The sequence below is a fragment of the Perca flavescens genome, chromosome 13 (assembly GCF_004354835.1).
Source record: "Perca flavescens isolate YP-PL-M2 chromosome 13, PFLA_1.0, whole genome shotgun sequence".
Taxonomy (NCBI): domain Eukaryota; kingdom Metazoa; phylum Chordata; class Actinopteri; order Perciformes; family Percidae; genus Perca; species Perca flavescens.
The window spans coordinates 16,960,535-16,980,654 of NC_041343.1; the positions used below are offsets into that span (position 1 = coordinate 16,960,535).

At 40.3% G+C, this 20,120-nt stretch overlaps 3 protein-coding genes across 4 annotated transcripts; all 3 read right to left on the reverse strand.

Moving 5' to 3' along the window:
* Positions 1–76: 76 nt before the first annotated feature.
* On the reverse strand, positions 77–6,598 carry smpd1 (sphingomyelin phosphodiesterase 1). Its single transcript, XM_028596205.1, has 9 exons — positions 6,331–6,598; positions 5,884–6,156; positions 4,208–4,528; positions 3,656–3,936; positions 2,940–3,113; positions 2,414–2,585; positions 2,069–2,145; positions 1,493–1,638; positions 77–1,403 (listed from the first exon to the last, which is right to left on the reverse strand). Exons 2-9 carry the CDS (start codon positions 6,100–6,102, stop codon positions 985–987), a joined length of 1,809 nt encoding a protein of 602 aa, XP_028452006.1. The 5' UTR covers positions 6,103–6,156; positions 6,331–6,598; the 3' UTR covers positions 77–984.
* A 1,491-nt stretch (positions 6,599–8,089) lies between these two features.
* ilk (integrin-linked kinase) lies at positions 8,090–15,636 on the reverse strand. Of its 2 annotated transcripts, none has more exons than XM_028596211.1 (13): positions 15,475–15,636; positions 14,690–14,848; positions 12,309–12,474; positions 12,099–12,194; positions 11,830–11,926; positions 11,626–11,709; positions 11,456–11,541; positions 11,254–11,363; positions 9,677–9,804; positions 9,370–9,491; positions 9,129–9,228; positions 8,773–8,903; positions 8,090–8,609 (listed from the first exon to the last, which is right to left on the reverse strand). In XM_028596211.1, the coding sequence occupies exons 2-13, from the start codon at positions 14,776–14,778 to the stop codon at positions 8,460–8,462; spliced, it is 1,359 nt and encodes a 452-aa protein (XP_028452012.1). In that variant the 5' UTR covers positions 14,779–14,848; positions 15,475–15,636; the 3' UTR covers positions 8,090–8,459. The 2 variants fall into 2 exon arrangements, with proteins under 2 accessions (XP_028452012.1, XP_028452011.1); XM_028596210.1 differs by having other exon boundaries at positions 14,690–14,859; positions 15,475–15,635.
* A 1,476-nt stretch (positions 15,637–17,112) lies between these two features.
* timm10b (translocase of inner mitochondrial membrane 10 homolog B (yeast)) lies at positions 17,113–19,066 on the reverse strand. The gene is made up of 3 exons (XM_028595990.1): positions 18,758–19,066; positions 18,579–18,674; positions 17,113–18,086 (listed from the first exon to the last, which is right to left on the reverse strand). The coding sequence occupies exons 1-3, from the start codon at positions 18,782–18,784 to the stop codon at positions 17,406–17,408; spliced, it is 804 nt and encodes a 267-aa protein (XP_028451791.1). The 5' UTR covers positions 18,785–19,066; the 3' UTR covers positions 17,113–17,405.
* Positions 19,067–20,120: the final 1,054 nt, after the last annotated feature.

A 20,120-nucleotide genomic window follows, 5' to 3' on the forward strand; every position in this document is an offset into this window, starting at 1 on the left:
ATTTCACCAATGTATTACAACTTTAAATTTGTATTCTGTTTATTCCTTCACAGCAAGCCAAACAAGTAGACAAATATTAAATTACATCTTTCATAATATACATTTTATTTATAATTTTATACACTCCAAATGTTTGCTGATTTTACAAGTTGTATTACTTGTCATGTTACACGACAGGTTGCATATCACAAGAGCCTTCCCAGTTCTTGTCACACTTTCAGTCTATCAAACCTAGATGTTAACTAGCCAAAACAGTTTTTTAAAGTGCAAAAGGAAGTAAACCTTCATGAGAAATACTGTTCCTTGTTAAGGTTTAAAGACGTCTTTGCTGAGGCAGGTGGTGCTAAGAATTAGGATGAATACTGACAAAGTGCTGCTGAAGAAAGTCAAAAATAATTGAGTGAAGATACTGTGTGCTGCGTAGCAACTCTGCAAAGCTTATAAGTGATGGCTGAGATTCACCAAATTCAAAAAAGTGGCCTATTAATTTGCTTTACAACCTTCAAATCCCAGCAAATATGTGAACATTGCATTGTGGAGCATTTTGAGGTTTCAAGAATGCTGTTAAGGATAGATATTTCTAACCATTTTCCTGATACAAGGCACCCAGCACAATAGAACTGCCAAATTCATAAAAATAAACAACCTAACTGCTGCAATTCTGTGCATTTCAAGTAAACACAACACCTTTCAGGATAATTTCAAGCAGTTTTCACAAAATTGGGCAGAACGGTAGCTGACAAACCCTAGGCCTGTTGCAATCACAATCCGATGTCTTTGTAAAAACATTACTGATAACACAAGGCATAACTCTTCAGACGTGTCAGGATCACACAATCTAAATTCAAAGAAATGAGTAATGGCTCAGGTGACTTCAAACACATACAATCCTTGTTGACTAACCAGCAACAAGAAAAATACATTTTTCAGCTACATTTCATATTTGGTCATATTGCATTCTCTCTCCATGCAAACTTCCTAAGGTCAACAGAGGGTTTTTCTGGCAGCCCGGGCCAACTTTCCTCCAAAACCATAGTAGAGGTCGCACTGCTCCAGCTCATCGTACCTCCCGCTTCGCAGAAAGCAGAGCAATGACGTTTTGCATGTCTCCTTGCAGGGCTCTGACACATGTCCTTTATGTCTTAAGTACCAGAACTTCTGGAAGACCCGGTCATCACTGATAAAGGTCCGCATCATTCCGTCGTAGTCGGAAGGAAACAGACTGGTGAGACCATAGGCCTCAGTGGCACGGTACAGCAGTGTCCATTTGGGGTTCTGTTCTGGGCTACTTGGCGCTCCGGGACTGTGGTTTACCTCTGTGAGGTTGAGGATGTAGGTTTCATGGTCAAGCACCAACCGAGAGCTACCTTTGTAATTCCCATCAACGTAGTAGACACGAAAACCTGCATAGAGAAAGAAAAAAAGAAGAAAAAGTTAGCTGTGTGTTGCTTCTGAAATGTTGGGAGATCACTCAAGTAGTTTATAACCTCACCTGGGTTAAGATTAATGTAAGTAGTGACACTGGGAGCAATGAATGCAACTCCCAATGGGCGAGTCATGGTTGCCTCGTCATAAAACATTTGGAACTCATCCATGTGTGTATGGCCAAAAAACTGTCCAGTAACTGTACTTTCATATCTGGGGAAAAAAGAAATTGAGTGTTAAACAAGAAAGAGGCCGCTGTACAACTTCTCTCATCTCTTTTAATTTGTAGGTTGCAGAAAGCTGCATGCAGCTGCTTAAACCCTGCATATTAGCCATGCAAACAGAGGATGTGAAACAAGTGTTGCCAGTAATATGTTAACCATGTTTATTTGACTAATCATCTTCAAATCTGCTAATTATACCAAGAGCTATAAACTGACATTGGGGAGATGAGTGTTCCATTCACTAGTCTGAAACATCGTACATTAACAAGAAACCCCCGTTTAGTGTTGAGAACTTTGTGTCCCCTTCTCAGTGACAACAGCAAGTAAACCAGGATACAGAAATGGTGTACTGTAACTGCAATTGTCTTTACTGCACAACAACTTCAGCATCTATTGGTTGAAATGGTCTATGTAACTACCTATTGACAATGTGATAGTAGTTCCAGCTCCAGCTGCCAAGACACAGGCCAGGGGGGATGTGACCAATGATATGTACCTAAATAAAAAAAGGAGGAAATTACACCACGTAGAAGATTATTGCACTAGTAAAGTGTTTTATTGCAACTGCATGCTCAGTACCCGTGACTACAGGAAAGTAAAATGAGAATGCCATAGTCATTATCCAAATTTAGCATGAAGCACATGGCAAAAGTGGGACATAGGCCTGAGCCTCATTAATAAAGCCCAGTGTTCGATCAGCTTTACAAAGCGACCGAACAGACGCAACGTCTTCGGCCATCTTTTGTTTCTGCTGCTCCACTCACCTTCTCTCCCTTGTCCTCACTGGCCTGGAGAATATGAACCAGCCACTGCAGCTGGTTAGCAGGATCTGTAGAGTTCACCATCAGCCAGAAGTTTTCTCGGGCACAAAAGTTCATGTTGAGAGAGACCAACCTTAGACCAGGCTGAATCTCCACTGTGTAGAATCCTCCATATCTGAAATTACACCCAAAAACATAGCTGAAGGACTCAGAATGTCAAATTCAGCTCTGTGGGCACCCATCAACATTCCAAATCCTCTTTCTAGGGAAAAATATTCTGTAAATGTGACCACTTCTGCTTGGTTGTAGTTCACATCCCACTGTTTTGCAAAGTAAAATTGCAAGTACAAAGATCTGAAATAAAACGGTTTATGATAAAAACTAAATAAATAACGTTAAATAAATAACGTTACTTGATTTTACTTTGTCTTTAACAGCACTTCCATCTTATCTGCATGGTGGCCTGACCCGCACGACAATGTCCATCCATACATCCATGTTAAGATATAATAAAACAAAGATCAAAAACCTCAAAGTCTTCAAAGCCTGCTCTGGTAACCATGGTGCCCATTCCTCTGCCATTGTATCGTAGAGCCAGGCGCATGATCTGTTGCCATGAACGAAGGGTGGTGGGAAGCTGTTCACTGGCGTACTCTCGTGGTTCCCTACAGCAGGGTAAACGGTCACATTAGGTCCCAGGTGTCTGGAAAGAAGATGGGAGGAAGAGGAGAGAGTCAGCAGCGGTTTGGATCTATTCAAGGTAACATGACATAACATCCCAAATGTTAAACATGTTCGGAGTCAGAGTACAAGACCACTTTGAGGTTAAATTAGAGAAACTGGTTTATCCACAAATTCCAATAGAGGACCCCTGCACTACTAAATCAAGATCAACATGTCCTGGATTTATTTCAGTTACCCCGGCTTCACCCAACAACCGCGGTCCAGCATAAGCGGTGTCACGACGCCAGTGGTTAACAAGTTCAATCAACCCAGGGTTACCTCGGTAACGCCAAATCTTGCTTCGTAGTACAGGCCTCAGCTGTCAAAAACCAGCAACAAGGTTGAAAGGTCTGACATTTCAACATGTTTTACAAGTTATTTGATTTAATAACTAACAGCTAAGTGGTAAAGTTATCTGCAGTCCTGCACATCCACTATGTTATGTGTGAAAGAGAAATTATGTCTCTTTTGTGTAAAAAAAAAAAAAAAACAACCTCAAAGTTAATCCTAAAGAAACATTACTTGTTGATGAGCCTGGAGATGACCGTAAGCTCTGACAGCTGCTGTTTCCTGGTCTGAGACCAGACATTGTGCGCTGGTATGTCTCCTGTCCAGTACACCCAGTCCCAGGGTCCGTCTCTGGCAGCATTTTCCAGGAGGTTCTCCACCGTCCATAGAGGCAGGTCACACTTACTGTAGGTCCCCCAGTACCCAGCCTCCCTTCGCCTCCAGCTGGGATAGCCGGAGTCTTTACGACAACACAGAGGGTCTTTGCAGTCTGCAGCGCTGCCAGCTACATACTCCTGTCAGTGGAGAGGATTATTTTTTTAGAAGCAGGGCTTGATCCAAAGCAAAGTCAAGTGCCCACAGTCCTATCGTTTTCTGGTTAGTCATTCAAAATGTCCTGGTAAAAACGGTAACATTTATTTCAAGTAAATCAGTAACTTTAACATAGCTGTTAGCACTGTGGTGCTTGAATTTATACTGCAGTATAACCGGATCTGGTGTACCAGCAATTGCCGTGGGGTGATTATTTCAGTTCTCTTCTGCTTTGGCTCATGTCTTAACACTCACCTGGTCCCAGTGGACGTCAGTTAGAAACAGGACCCTGCTCTGTGGAGAACCAGGTTTGGGAGGAGAGGGTGGTGTAACAGGGGGCTTAGGGACCTTTGGCAAGGTGATATTCCAGGCAGCATATATATCAAATTTGCCACAGGAAGGGCCCACCAGCAGGGAGCACGCTTCAGTGGGCCACAGCAAGGACTGCTGCAGAGCCCGGATGAAGTCATCCCGGAACAACTCCGTTATTTCTCGACACACACGCTCATCAGCCAGATGTAAACGGATACACGCCTCACCTACTGCACGGGCCACTCGCTCTTCATTGGAGTCACTCTAGGGGCAAAGAGATGTGAAAATATAATTTCATGTAAAGATTCATCTGAAAGGTCCTTGGACATGATGCTTCACTGACTGATGACAAAACCACTTCCTGAAAAACAAGCAAAGCTGAATCCCCCCACTAGACCACATAACACTTGACATTATGCACAAGTCACACACTTGCACGGGTGCAGCATTGAAATGTACTATATACACTTTTGATTTGAATAAAAATTAATCTGGCCGGTTTAGAAAGCATGTTTTTTGGAGGTCAACAGCTGTTGCCATTGAACAGGAGCACTTGAGGTCAACAAAGAGACCGTATGACCAAGATGTCTCAAGGATGTTTTTGGGCTGAATCAACTATAAACACCAGGGCATATGAAAAAAGGAAATTAGGTTTTCAAGGGGCAGAACAGGAAAACAACCTTCTCCATATGTAGGCCTTAGTGTCAAATGCTGCATTTGTTTGCAAACTTGAGTAACCCTGTATTAGTTAATCACAGTATAATTGGTTTTAACTTTGTAGTATGTTTGCATTAAGCAACATGATATTAGTCAGATTATCATCTTACCAACCTAACCGTACTCCCATCCCAATTTTCAAGAAATAAATTCTCTTGATATTAACATATTCAAAACAGAGATGCTACAACAATCAGTGACATCTAACCAGGAGTTAAAGCAACCTTTTAGCCCACAGATCAAGCTACTATAGGAGGTCAGACATCTTTGCACTGGTTATACAAAGAACTAAGAGAAGCAAACAGAAAACAGGAACAACGCCTAGCTGCATTTAAAAAAAAAAAAAAAAAAAAAAACATCTCTCTTTCATTAATGTTATCCAGGTCATTTTTACAGTAGAGTATATCTTAATCTTGACTCCAACCAGGTTATACTATTCAGTTTTTTTGGGGGGGGGGGGGGGGGGCCTTTAGTTTGTGGTTCTGTTGAATTGTGCGTTACACTGAGAAGTGTAATCATTAGTTTCAGCTAGAAGGATCTTGTAAACCAGCAAATAAATCTACAGGATACTATGAAAATGACCTTGCTAATGATACAGTACATGTGTAACGGCAACTGTATTTTTAAATATATTGCACATTTCCTCTCAGTTTCTGTTTGCCCACTACTTACCGATTTTTGTTTTGCTTAGGACAGTTAAATATTTGACTTCCTGGACTAAACTGTTGGCTAAAACAACTGTTAGGGCTTTTTTCAACTTAATTTGATGGAATTTAAGATAATGTAGTATTTTTTTAAAAGATATTTTTCTCTCCTACAGGATTTCACATTCTCGAAAGTGCACTAGCATCCTCTTAGGATAGTGTAACGTTAGTAGAGTAAGAAACATCTTCAAACATTACCAGAAGGGCGATATCAAGGATGGTGAAGATGGCTTTGCACAAGGGGCAGGTGACATTTCTCCAGTTAAATCCGACCTTTAGAAAGCTAAACTGATTCATGAACACCAGCCTTGGCTCCTCTGAGGTCGGTGCTGGATGACAGGACCCAAACAGCGGCAACATTAAAACCAGAGTGCAGGTTATCAGCCCGAAAGAGGACAGCAGCGTTGGGAGCCTCATTGTCCTAACTGACAGCAGGTGCAAGGTCCTCCGAAAACAGTTTGTTGGCAGCCTCTGTGGGGACAGGACGAAAGGCGGGTTGCGTAAAGGAAGTAATGTAACGTTAACACTCAGCGGCAGTTTAACACCTCAACTTACACATTGAAGGGGCCATGACACAAACCGGTAGAACCGCCTGCTAACAAAGTTGAGTAGCTAGCTAGCTACTCCTCTGCCACTGTAACATACCTGTCAAAAAGTGCTGGAGGGCCGTCGACGTCTTCCCCGGGAGCGGTGAACACAGGCCGGTCAGGAGATCCAACACAGTCCCGCTCCAACTTCCACAAATAGTGGGCTACTGACACAAGAAGAAGACGCCCTGCCGTATGCTCATCGGTCGGAAGCACACTGAAGTCTACTTGTTATGATGCGAGTCTCTGCTGCCCAGTCTTGTAAAAGGCACAGAATGTCAGCTGACTCATCACGTGACAAACCTTTTTCTTTCTTTCCCTGTCCGAGCCTTATATATATGTCAATGGTCCGAGCCTGGTCCGAGCTAATTGTAACAAACTGCAGGTGGTTGATTACTGTCATCGAGAATTCAAAAGGCAATGTAAAGGGATTGCGGTACCTATGTTTAAGTTAATTAAGTGTCTTAATGTATGCAAATGTTAAGGCAATATTACCAGATTTAGTTTTTGAACAGTAAACTATATGATAAGAAATGTAATAAGAACTTTTTTGAAATCTAAGGTGTTTTATGACTATGAGGGGTAGATCCCAGTCAATAAACGTAGGCCTACCCGTAAATTTATCAAGTGGCCCATTTCACCAAATGTTAAAGAAAGTCATTTTAAGATAATAGAATTTATCCAACAGCTGCATTCCTTAAAAAAAAGGTTATAAGTGGACCCTTGTACTTTTTGTGGTGAGAATGAAGAAACCTTAGACCACATGTTTTTTCTATCTCCTAAGGAGTTAAATATTTGGGAAAAAGGAGATTCTCCTTTTTCCCAAAGATTTTGGTGCGATAAGTAATTGGTTATTGCTTAAGACTGAGGGCAGTTTGATATCTCTCACATTCGCTATTATATGGATAAATATATATATATATATATATATATATATATATATATATATATATATATATATATATATCATCTTCACTGTAGCAAATGGAAAAATAGTAAACCCTCCTTTAACTGGTTTATACATGACTTTAAGTTGTTTCTCTGTTCACTAAGAAAGATGCAGTCCAGCAGGAGTGCAAAAATGAGAAGTGTAGATTTTTCTAATTTATTGTTGTTTGGAATTTCGTCTTTACGTTTTGGATCATAATGTCTTTGCTTCCTTTTTTTAGATTTTGTATGTGTTTGGTGTTTTTATTTATGAGTTCGTTTTTATATCCCCCTAGTCCTTATTTTTGGTTACTTATTTGTATTTATCTGATATTTCCTTGTCTTCAAGGTTGAAGAATATTATATTCTTTTGTTTATGTTTAATTGAGAAATAGCAATTTGACGAAAAGAATTCTGAGCACAGGGTCCACAGGGTTTCCTGGAGCTTTCAGCCCCATCTTGTGGCCTTCATTAGTGGAGAGTTTGCTCAGTGGATATCTGAACTAATAGAATACCAGGGCATGTGCAATATTTTACAGATCCTTTTACATATCATGTTCAATATCTTACATATCCTTGTTGTATGTAACTTATGTACTTTGTCTTATGTGTGCCACGGTTCTGCATTGTGGCTTTGTATTGTTTTAAGATGATTGCAGCTGTGTTGCCCTATTGCCGAAGCAAAATATCCCCTTGGGGACAATAAAGTATATATCATCTTATAATTTCCATGAAGACTAGCAAACTCCATCCACTGAAGAAAGCCACAAGATTTGGCTAAAAACTTTCCAGCAAGCGGACCTTGTGCTAAAAATTATTTTTTGGAAAACTGATGTGAGCATTATGTGTTCCAGGAAGGAAGATGCTGTCTCAAAATAATAGAACAAGGATTTGTCATAAATATAAAACATTTATTGCATTGGATTCGCTAATGTGTATAAAAGCATTCCTTACTTTACATATTTCTTTGGATCTGTTTTTGTCTGACTTATCACTGAATATGATCCACACTGGATTCAAAGGTTTGCCAATACTTCAGTGAACATGTTTCAGGCATAATAAAGGAGCACATGGGCTAAAGAACATTTATACCTCAAATTTAAATTATACAAGCAATATAATATTTAATAGTTTGAATTGTGTAGTGAAAGTGGTTGCTGGCATTATTTACAGTGGCTTAGCAGATACATGGTTGAAGTGAAGATAAAGAGTGGCTTGATGATACAGACATAGTAAGTGTACAGATTACTGCGAAGACATTCACTTGTCTTGCATCTTCTCCAGGATGGGGACAATCATGTCAAACTTGGGTCTCTTGGCTGGGTCTTCATTCATGCAGAGCCTCATCAGCTTACAGATATGAGGGGAAATCCCCGGTGGAATAGTTGGCCGAAGACCTTCGAGAGCCACCTGAGGAAGGGGGGGGAGGGCGAGATACAAAGTTAGAAACCTGTAAAAGCCTTGGGATATTTTGAAGGTATGGTGTTTGGTGCAGTATTTCCAAGTGATATAGAGATGCGGATGTGAACATACAGTACAAGCCTCTGGGTGGATAAATACTGCGCCCACTTACCTTCATGCCTATCTCCATGTGTGAAAGGTCAGCAAAGGGGACCTCTCTGGTAACCAGCTCCCACAGTAACACCGCAAAGCTCCACATGTCAGCAGATCTTCTGTTTATGTCTTCAGGCCTTTTCTGCAGGGCTGAAAACAAGAGGGACGAAGAAAACCGTAACATCAGAGGGTTTGTTTTTATTCCGTAACAGGGCCAAAACACCAGATACACAGCGTGACTACCACTGAACTGGGACTAAATTATAAGGTACAGTATGTTCCTTACTTAATGAGTCATAAAGTCTGAGAAGGCATTATGGGAGGGGGAGGTAAGCGGAAGGGAGGAGAACAAAGAAGGAAAAAAGGGATGAATACCTTCAGGGGCCATCCATGCTGGAGAGTACATACGACCAGGACACTGGAAGGAGAATTTAGCATCTGCCATGCTTATTCTGGCTGTCATGTCCTCATCAATCTGCAAATTAACCCCATCAGCTTGTTACTCATCACCTAGTCACAGGAACACCTTAATTGTGTGTTAGCAGAAAATCTCTTTAGTTGATAATTGTGGTTCCTTATACGCCAGTGGGTCAAAGACAGTCGAATGATGTCTTACCATGATTTGCTTACTGTTGAGGTAAAGCCGTGAAACCATTGGTTCTAAGGTGTGGAGGAAAGCCATGCCACTGGCAATGTCCAATGCAAACTTCACTGCTTGGCTTTGGTCGACGACCAGAGCTGAGAAAAAGGAAGAAGAAGACAAAGAGAGAAAAGTAACAAAAATACAGTTGGTAGAAGATGGGTGTGTAATGTCCTTCGTCTGCAGTAGCAATCCTCAGTCATAGTGCTTTGGAGCTAGAATAAACTTACATGCAAATATTAGCCATTTCTATTTTATATGTACATAAACACAAAATACTTACAAGTGCCCTGGTGCAGTATGTTGAAGAGGGATCCATATGGCATGTAGTGGGTAATGATGATGGGGTGAGGGGATGGAGGTGACTGACAGGCCCCAAGAACAGGCAGAATGTTTGGATGAGAAAAGATCCTATTAAGACAAGAAAGAAAGAAAGAGAAAGTGTGTGTAAATGTTGAGAGTACTTTATTATAACACATAGGTCTTTCTCAGATGATAAGGAATTAACAACTTCAAGGTTGGGATGAAACCCCATTAAGAAAAAAACATCAAGACAAGAAATAACCTAAAGCTTGTTCTGCAGAAAGAAACCTATGCACCACATTTGAATCATCGGTGGCCCTTTAAAGTTATACTGTCATTTTTGCAATACATGTCAGATTATATGTGGCCTCTGAATTTATCAGCATACTCATCCCAAATACTTTTTACTTTTATGTGTGCTTCAATTCTTGAAAGAAGGCAAGAACTGAAGCCAACATGAAAGCACACTGCTAAGTTCTTCCAATGCCACACTCAGCCTTAGTGCTGAGGGTTCATTATTTTAATTGGGCTGGTTTCTTTATTTTTGTCCTATTAAGGTTTTGTTGTGAGTTTTTTCTGTCACTTTATGAGGGGCTGAAGTTGGTGGGCACTGATTAAGCTGGTTTAGGTAATATGCTAATATGCTTTCCTTTATGTTGTGTTTTGCTTGTTTGATTTACACTGTTCTTTATTGTGTCATTTTATTCTGTGATTTAGGTGTATTAATTAGTAGGCTTATTCTGTGTTAATACATGTGACACATGCCTGTGAGTTGCTCCTTTAGAATATGTGCACAACACCGCCATAATCATGTCAATAGTGATTTGGGAGTTCCTTTCGGGGGCCCTGCTAAACCTGTCTTAACATGCCTGTATGAGTTGACTTTTAGCTCACTACTACAACTTAAGAAAGGTACAACTTTTTGCCTTTTGGGCAATAATATGGTGCAACAGCCACTAAAACATAATGCTCAAACTGACACAACATCAAAAATGGCAATGTTGATGAAAAAATGACAAACCGGATTCAAAATAAGGTTTCATTTCTACTATGATGGTTTTAATTCTATGTTATACTCGGTTTCATGTTTACTGTGATCGGGGGTTTGTGGAATTTGTTTTTCACATTGTAGAAAAACACATCACACAGTAAACAGTTGCCAGCAACTGCTTTGTCACAAAACCATCTACAACCCCTCTCTCCTAGTTGCAAAATATTCCTGCACCAGATACTAAATTCTCTTTGACCACAGCAACCTCAATGGCCACCAATCTGTCACATCCATGCTCACATTAGCACTATGTTTAACAGCATGTAATAGTCAGTCCAAATGCTTATAGACTGTGTATGGCTCAAACAAACAGGCTCTGAAGAGATTCAAACAGAACCAAATGCATTAATCTTAGTTTATGCATGCAAACAGATTGACAGCATGTGATTGTGTGATGCCCATAAATGAACCCTGGTAAATCTATTCTGTGTGCAGAAACCACAGGAAATATGGCTAAGAGCCTGCCAAAGCCACCACCATTATTAGGACACTGACGTTTGAATTACCTGAGTTTCGGATGCTCCTCATTGAAGTCTCTGCTCTTCCTGGTGGTCCAGTCTCTCACCTGAAGCACTTTCACTACAATCTCATCCCCTTGCCACCGACCCTGCCATAACTGCAGACAGAGCACATTGTCGAGTAAAAAACTGGGGCGCTGAAAAGAAATTAAAAATACTGACACAGCAGTAAACAAAGAGTGCAATAGACCTCTCCAGACTGGTTTTCATTGATCTTTGCCAGGAGCGAAAGCTGCTTATAGTCAATACCAGCCTGCTTGTTGAGGGTACCATTACCTGAAAGTGCCAAATAATGAATGATTAAACAATTATCCTGATTTGATATGATTTGTTCCTTTTTATGAAGTCAATGTTACTCACGTGGTCGTGTTCGCATAGTGCCCTTCCAGAAAGTTTCCTTATATGGGACTTTGGTCATACTCTGGCCCATTTTCTCTGCCTTTTCTACATAAAAGAAATGACAATACAAAAAAAAGTGATAATTTTTATTTTGCTAATATATCATTTACTTTTCCTAAGATATAACCTGTTAGGGTGTTAAAATGCCCATAAATGACCTCTGACCTTCAAGCAGCTGTCTTAGATGAGGCTTTCCCTTGTCCAGAGGTGTCTGTCCATACCTGTTACATACACACACCTGGGCACCACTCGTCACCAAGTCCTAAAAAAGAAGGGTTTTACTGTGTTATGCATTACATTTTAAACATAGGTTTTGGATTTAAAGCAAAGACACTGACAACAAAGCATTGTAGTGTCCATTTCTCCCCAGAAGAGGGCCTTTTCAGCCAACAGATTGTGCTAAAAGAAGTGTATGTGAGTGTACTGTAATGTACCTCTGCCACTTCGTCTTGGCCCCAGAAGCAGGCGTAGTGGAGTGGTGTGTTTCCATGCTCGTTGACTGTATTGGGGTCGGCTTTGCACTGAATCAGCTGGCATTGCACAGGTCATAAAGTGAGAAAATTGAACAACAAAGCAAGGCTTCTCTCCTTGAAGACGGTGTTACAAACGCATGAATGCTCCAGCTGTAAACATAGTGTGTTTACCTTAGCCACAATGTCTCTATGTCCATGACTGGCGGCGAGATGTAATGGGGCATCATCTCCACGGTTCATCACGTTAATACGAGCACCTCGCATAATGAGCATGTCGACAACGCCGCTCCTCCCTTCCCTGCATGCCCAGTGGAGAGGGCTGAAGCCATGGTCATCACTAAAACACAAGAATGAAGAGCAAAATGAAAAATGAGTTAGCCCATCAATCTTGATAAACTTGCTTTAAAACAATGTAAAGTCTAATTAAAATGTTCTATAAGATGACAACATTTGGAGGGTACTTGTTCCCAGGAAACATGCATAGGAGGGTGCTCTCTTAACAACTCTGAACATATACCAGCTAACAAAATACTATCTGTGTGGTTCTCTCGTTGACACACAGCCATACAGGTTCTCACACCCACTACCTACCAATCTTTATTTAGACTTAAGCACATGCTTCCTTGTGCTGCCGGCAGCCTTTACCCATCTGACGACTGGCCTAGTGATAAAAATGTCTGTGCAAGCTGGAATGCCTGCTAACATACGCAAAAACACAAACACACAGACAGCGTACATAGCACTGCTGCAGTCTAGAAGGAGCCAAGCTATCACCTACTTGTGACTGGCCCCTTCACCCAAGTGACTCCTGTACATTAGCTGAACCCAAGGCAGCTGCTGAGGCTTCTCGCAACTCCCAGCAAAGCCACAAACTCTATACTCTGTTTGACAATAAACCTCAAGAGGGCTTCTATAGCCTGTAGGAAATAGCAGCAGTGCTAGCTCACACTAAAATGAAATAGCAGTTTGTCACATTCTTTGTTAATACTGATACAGCACTGTGGACAGACAGTTCATGGTCTGACCAACCCTGTGCTATAAAAAGTAACGGGCAAAAAAAAAAAAAAACTCGCCAATGAAGGAGCAGTAAGCGGAATCCTCAGCTACGCATTCACTGTGAGCCTCCCTCTCTCTTTTTCCTTGTCTTTCTGTGTCACTGGCTCAAACACACACACACACACACACACACACACACACACACACACACACACATGCAGCTCCCAGGGGAGATCTGAAATGGCATTTAATTTTTGTCTCAGTGGACTCACTCTCCAGTTCCTTCTTTCTGCAAAATAAGTTACACATTGGATATTCTGAAGGGAAAAAAGGGCCGGTTCACTCACACACACACACACACACACACACACACACACACACACACACGGATGAGCCTCTTAAGATGAACAGACAAAGCAGGCCTCCAGCATAATGACTGGTCTCTTAGATGTTTATGTGGGACTGCAGCTAGCTGCCTGAGACACTCTGTCAGCAAGGGCCTGGCCCTGTATGGAATTGAACAGAGGAAATGGCCTTGGCTGTTGCGTGGTTGGCTAGCAGCTATGCAGCCCTCAAAGTCAACGTCATCAAACTGCACATATAAGGCCTGGCCCAAGAATGAGATAGCCATGGTCTTTAAGCGGTGATGTCTTGTAGCGCCTTTTTAGCAAGGAAATTAGGTAAACAAACTGCTCTGTGTATCCTAAACATTTTTTTTACCTAATAGGGGTACAACTTGTGACCATTATAAGTTCTTCTACTGCTTATATTTTAGATAAATTCATTTGTTTTATGTATAACTTTGTCACAACTTGTGAAAAATCACTTGTTCCCAGAGAACAGGGTGACATCAAACCACTTCAAATGGTTGTTTTATGTGACCAGCAGACCACAAATATTCAATTTAAAATGATTATCAGTTGTGCTATTGTTACATTTTGTGTGAATCAACTAAATAATTTCAGCACTATAATCTAAAGTAGGTATGTCCTTTTCAGTCTCGCGTTTGATGAGTTTTAAATTTATTCTGTTGTCTGAGTCATTTACGTCACTGCGAAACCTCCATAAGTCATCCACTGCTTTTTATACACACATACAGTTTTTGGGGATGACATCATAAGGAGAGAAATCCAAGAAGAAAAGGGAAAAAAAAACTGGACTGGAATTACTAAAGCTGGGTGACGTACAGCAGTGTGTGGAGTTGAAGGGTGAGCACAATATGGAAACTATTTGACCACCTCTAATGTGCCAAGGATTGCTTTGTATGCATACACACACACACACACACACACACACACACACACACACACACACACACACACACACACACACAGACACACCAGCATAGAATCATTCACCCACCATACCAAATGTGGTGCGTTTGCTATAAAGTCAACTCTGTTCATCAGAGGACCGTAGTTAATGTGTTATTGCACACGTCTTTACACAATAGACCTAGACTCTAACATCCAAGACAAGATAAAGGCAGTGATCTTTAAAGCTTTATGTATTCTAGGGAATTGTGTGTGTGTATGTGCATATTTATATCTATTTACCCCAAGTTGAGGTCATTCTCTGTGTTGTCCAACCACAGGCGAACAGCCACAGAGTTCCCTTCTCGACACTGTGTGAAGATGTCATCCATGGTTATGCTGCGGGTTGCCTCTCTGGACTGTTTGTTCTTTCAATCTCTTTTGGGATCAGGAACATGTAGCCTGCAAAAGGTCTTAAACAAAGACTCCTTGTATAAGAGTAAAAGTTGTGTTTCTGCTCCCCAATAAACAAAGTAAATATAAAGGTTTGTACTAATTATTTTTCCATGCACAGTACATCTTCCAGGGGACTGATATAGGCAGGTAAACAGATATTACTCACTGTCGTTTGAGACTAAGTGGACTTGTATTATTGTGAAATGAATGTGTGTATCCCTTCAGGTGTGACTGTGTGTTCGAAGCCTATCTCTACTGTTTTTTTGTGTCTTTTATGGTATCAGTGTATTCCTAAATATTCATTTTAGTAGTAGATCAATCTTTAAGTTATTAGCCTATAGCTACTGATTGTTAAATGCAACATTTACACTATCTGCTGCAAAAAGAAACATAAACCAACCAGAGCCCATCAAAATGAAATTATGAAGTATTATAAATAGCCTAGCTGTACATTCCCACATTTCCCCTTGGCTCTGTCCTCCTCCATGAAAATCGCATGGGCTGGCCTATTGGATCACTTTGAAATCTATTGTTAAAAAGTCAAAGTGAAGTTGGACTTCCACAACACAACTTCTAAAGGCCACAATGTAAGCAAAGGCATTAAACATACAAAAACGTCTACAAATTCTTACCAGGTACGAATCGATCGATTTCTTGCCAGTTTCTAATTTTTCCCGATAGTCGGTCGCCTCAAATTTAAAAGCAGAGAATAGTCGGTCTGAGTCCACGCCCCGCTCCTCCGAGTTGATGTGGGCTGCTGGTGAGCAAGAACAGAGAACCTCTGCTACTGGTAGCCCATGTCCCCCGGACAGTACACAGCAGCGCTCCCTGCTGGAGGCTATGCAATGATGCTACATCCAGCGGCATAACTACACGGGGCCGAAAATACCGAGGTAGGTCAGGTGTGGTGGCGGAGGGTTGTGGGCCCTTTTGGTTGAATTAAATGTATGCCTATTAGTCATTCATCTGTAGTTGAAAGTGAAAGTGAAAAATCCAATGATAATGTATTTTCTGTTTCATTTATACACACATATATATATATATATATATATATATATATATATATATATATATATATATATATATATACACACATACATATACATATATATATATACACACACATACATATACATATATATATACACACACACACACACACACAATAACACTTAATCATTGATGATTCCTAAAGAGACACTTTGTTAAAATATTGCAAATTGTGTTTTTGGATAATGTTACATATTCCATGTGCCACTGTGAAATTATTAAATTAGTTTTATTGTACTAGCTGGTTCCTGACAGGGACTGTAACTCTCATTGGCTTGGACTCTACAGCAACAGCAGGATGGCTAAACATGTCTGATTATTACATGACCATATTATCCAAACAGGAACATGGCTTGAACTATCCATTTTCATATAGCCTAAATCATTTCTCTACCATCCTTACTGTCACAGCTGTTGGCTGACAATGCTGAAGAATGGCACTAACTTTGTGGTTGAGGAATGAAGCCACTGTAAATGCTGTTTTAAGATCGCTTATCATCTTTTGCTGCTGGATAATATAGTACATAGCGTGTTTAGTGCAAAAAACAGAAATGAAGGGAGGAGAGAGGCGATATGTGACAAAGGCATGAACCAGGTTCAAACTCACAACAGTGAGAGGATGTGACAAACGCCCCAAGTCACTGTTGAATTAGGCCATCGCAGTAGGAGGGCCTTTAATGTTTTCAAACAACAAATACAAGAGGTTGTCAATGGGGCATTTAAAATAAAGAACAGGTGAAAAAAAGTAAATACTCTCATTTTCATTATGACATTATCCAATGTGTGCATTTACGGTGTCACATTTCAAAACAAATAGCAGGAGTATGTTCAGTGGGTCATTAGATTGAGCACTCCGGGATGCTCCAAATAAGTTACTTTTTTTTAAATTACCATTTCTGACACTTCACAGTACTGTCAGAAAAAAAAAAACACCATACATACACACATTATTTATATTTTTATACATATATATATATATATAAAATAATATATAGATAGATAGATAGAGGATATTCTTATCATTAGTGACATGCTTGACTATGTTTTCTCACCAGGTTAATCTTATTTTCCTCGTAGGTCACAGGGCACTAAAGCTGCAAGTTAAGGTTTCATTATCAATTATTTTGATTTATTTAAAATAAAAAATAAAAATAATAATAATAATAATAGTAATAATAATAATAATGACGACAATACCTGCACAAGTCAACAGTCTAATGTGAGGTCTTCAAGTTGCTAGTTTTGTCAAACCAACAATTTTTTATTTACAATATGAAAACAGAAAAGCATTAAATACTCACATTTGAGAGACTGTAGCCAGAAAAACTTATGACATATCATGTATATTAGTTGTTGAAAAGTTGATATATTCAATAATTAATGTAAATCTATTAATCAACTATTTTTTTCAGCAATCTCACATTTGAGTTACTCAAACTGACGGTTTGTGGTGGGAGTCAGGGCCATATCGCTAACAGTTTAACCACCTAAGACAGACCCAGAATGGCCATCATTACTGGCCTGATGGCGGGGGAACCTCTGGGGCTCTCTCTTGGCCTGACAGGCTCTCAATGGATTTGGACATTGTAGGTGCAGCTACTGTTGACACAGGCACATCTCCTGATAAAGACATTGGTTTAGATGGCATAAACACAGGCGCTGAGATCTCAGACTCAATTTGGGCACCAGCTATTGGCGGCTGAGCAAAGCTTGCTTTATAAGATGGTCCATTGCCAGCTTCATTAAGCACTGAGAGATTCACCGTTTCAGTCACAGGTGTGAGTGGGGAGGCAGCTGATAATTTAACTTCTGGGGCTGCTGTGAATTTGGAAACAGCAGTGTCAAGCTCAACTGGAATATCTGATCCTGCTCGCTTTAAGACTGAGCCGTGGGCCTGTGGTCCGACTCCGACATCGTCAATCGTCATTGAGGTAAAAGGTTGATCCAGCAGTGGAGATACTTGTGGTGGTGGAGATAAGGTGATGGTGGTTGAAAATGCTGGTGAGGCCTCTGTGGCAGGGGGCTCCACATATGCAGAAGCAGCTGCCTCTGCTGCCTTGGCATTTTCTGCCGCCTTGCTCTCCATCTCCTCCATCCGACGCTGCACCATCCGAGGCATCAGCTGCACATAGGTGCTCATCAGGCGGTGGTTAGAGCGGATCAGCTTCCCCGCACAGCTGTCCACACATCGCTCCTGGACAGACAACACAGAAATCACAGGTGATGAGTGGATAACTACAGTAAAAAAGTGCTGTTTAAATAAAAGTTTATTATGTGTTCATAAAACACTATATGGCCTAACCTATGTGGCCAAAAGCATGTGGACAGGGCAGTAATTTCCTTTTTCAATATGATGCACAAAGCGAGGTCAGTCACTGACCTTTACAAAACCATGAACCCAAATTCATACAAAACCCCATATACCCCAACTTATGCTCATATGGCTAAATGGGACAATCTTGCTGCATCCAGGTTCCAAAATCGTGCAGAGGGCCTTCCCAGAAGAGGCTGTTATAAGAGCTTATAAATGCCAATGCTTTTGGAGATATATCAACACTCACACATACGTGGGTGTAATGTTGTCTACATAGTACATACTTCTGGCCATGTTTTTTAAGGATATATGCACAAAAATAGCAGTTAATGAAAGGTGATGAGTTAAGGCATATGATCTCAGTATTGTTACCTCGTCCATGGTAAGGTTTCTGTAGTTGAAGTTGCTGCTGCATCGCTGGAAACAAGTTTCAGTCATGCGGTTGTAAACCAAAAGGAAATCCCGCAACTGCAAGACACACACAATCACCATCAAACTGTTAATTTGCAATGTCACCCAACGGACACTGTGTATGAATGTGATCGACTTACATTTCTCAGTTGTTGGTCAGGATCCATCGTAGAGATGACTGCTAATTTGTTGCTAAAATGCTAACATTGAGAGCTGGTCAGCTAATGAATCAAGTAGCTAAGTTACGGCTTAGCGGTTTGAGGTGAATCAAACCACAATTCTGTAAAATGTAATTTACACGTCAGCTTTAACGTAAGCGTGCCCAAACATGAACTGATTCAGGGAATAGATTAAAATGGCATGACATTCACATGCGCGCTGCCATGTTTGTGACAAAGATCGTCTACGTCTGTGTGACGCTTCACTCTGCAATTTAAAAAAATAAATAAAAAATAGGTTTCCATTTCCGGGGTCCAACCATAGGTTTTTTAGCCTTTCGAATGCGTTAAATGTTACTTTTAGTTGCATTGGATAGTAACTGACAATTCCGTTTTTTCCCCAGAGACTGTAAATATGTAAAATTAACAGTCTATGTTTTTTTTTTCCCTGAAAGATATACAGATATTAAAATGTAAAACGATAAGTGGTTTGACAGCTCGACAAAAAAGTCACGATAGCCGAAGTTTGGATTCTTGCAGCCAAACAAAGATAGTAGCTCATCATTCATTTTCTTAAGTGTAGTTGATTTTCGTTGTAATACGTCCATATTATTATTGACGTTAATAGTTTAATTCTTAGTCAAAATAAATAAATAAAAAAATAGTTCGGAGTTGTTACTGGAGTCCCCTTCACCAAACTAGCTAGTATAGTAAGGCATTTGCATCCAAAGAGGGCCGCCTCTGTTGTATATTTCCCGAACTAAATTAGTAAGGTTAGGATGCATACACGTTTAACACTTTAATTTTTTAATTTTACAATTTTTTTTTTTTGCTAGCATTAACACAGAACAGCTGCTTGTTGCTGAATGTTGTTGTCACACACAGTCAAAAGGATGAAAAGCTAGCAAACCGTCTTCCTGGAGCCTAAACAGGTTAAGTGGTCAATAACTTAGTATGTTATCCTCAAAAGTAGGCCTACTGATTACAGTGTGCATACTGGATTTAAAAATGTTCAGTTAGTTTGGTCTACTCTCAATAAGCCTGGGCTATTTATTTATAGTAGACAACATATTATGTTATTCGAACACCTAAAACAATGTATGTTAATATTCTCCTTTCATGACCTCTTACAGATAAGATGATGAAATCTCTCAGTAGCAAAGCCAGAAGTAGTATACATTAACACTGATAGGGAGGAGGTGGAGTGGATGCAAAGCATGAGGCTTTCATGGCATAGAATAATGAAGAGAATCTTTCCATAATCAATGATGACCACAATACTTTTCTAACCTTCCCAAGTATAGGCCTAATTTAAATAGCCTGAACTTAATTGTATTAACCATAG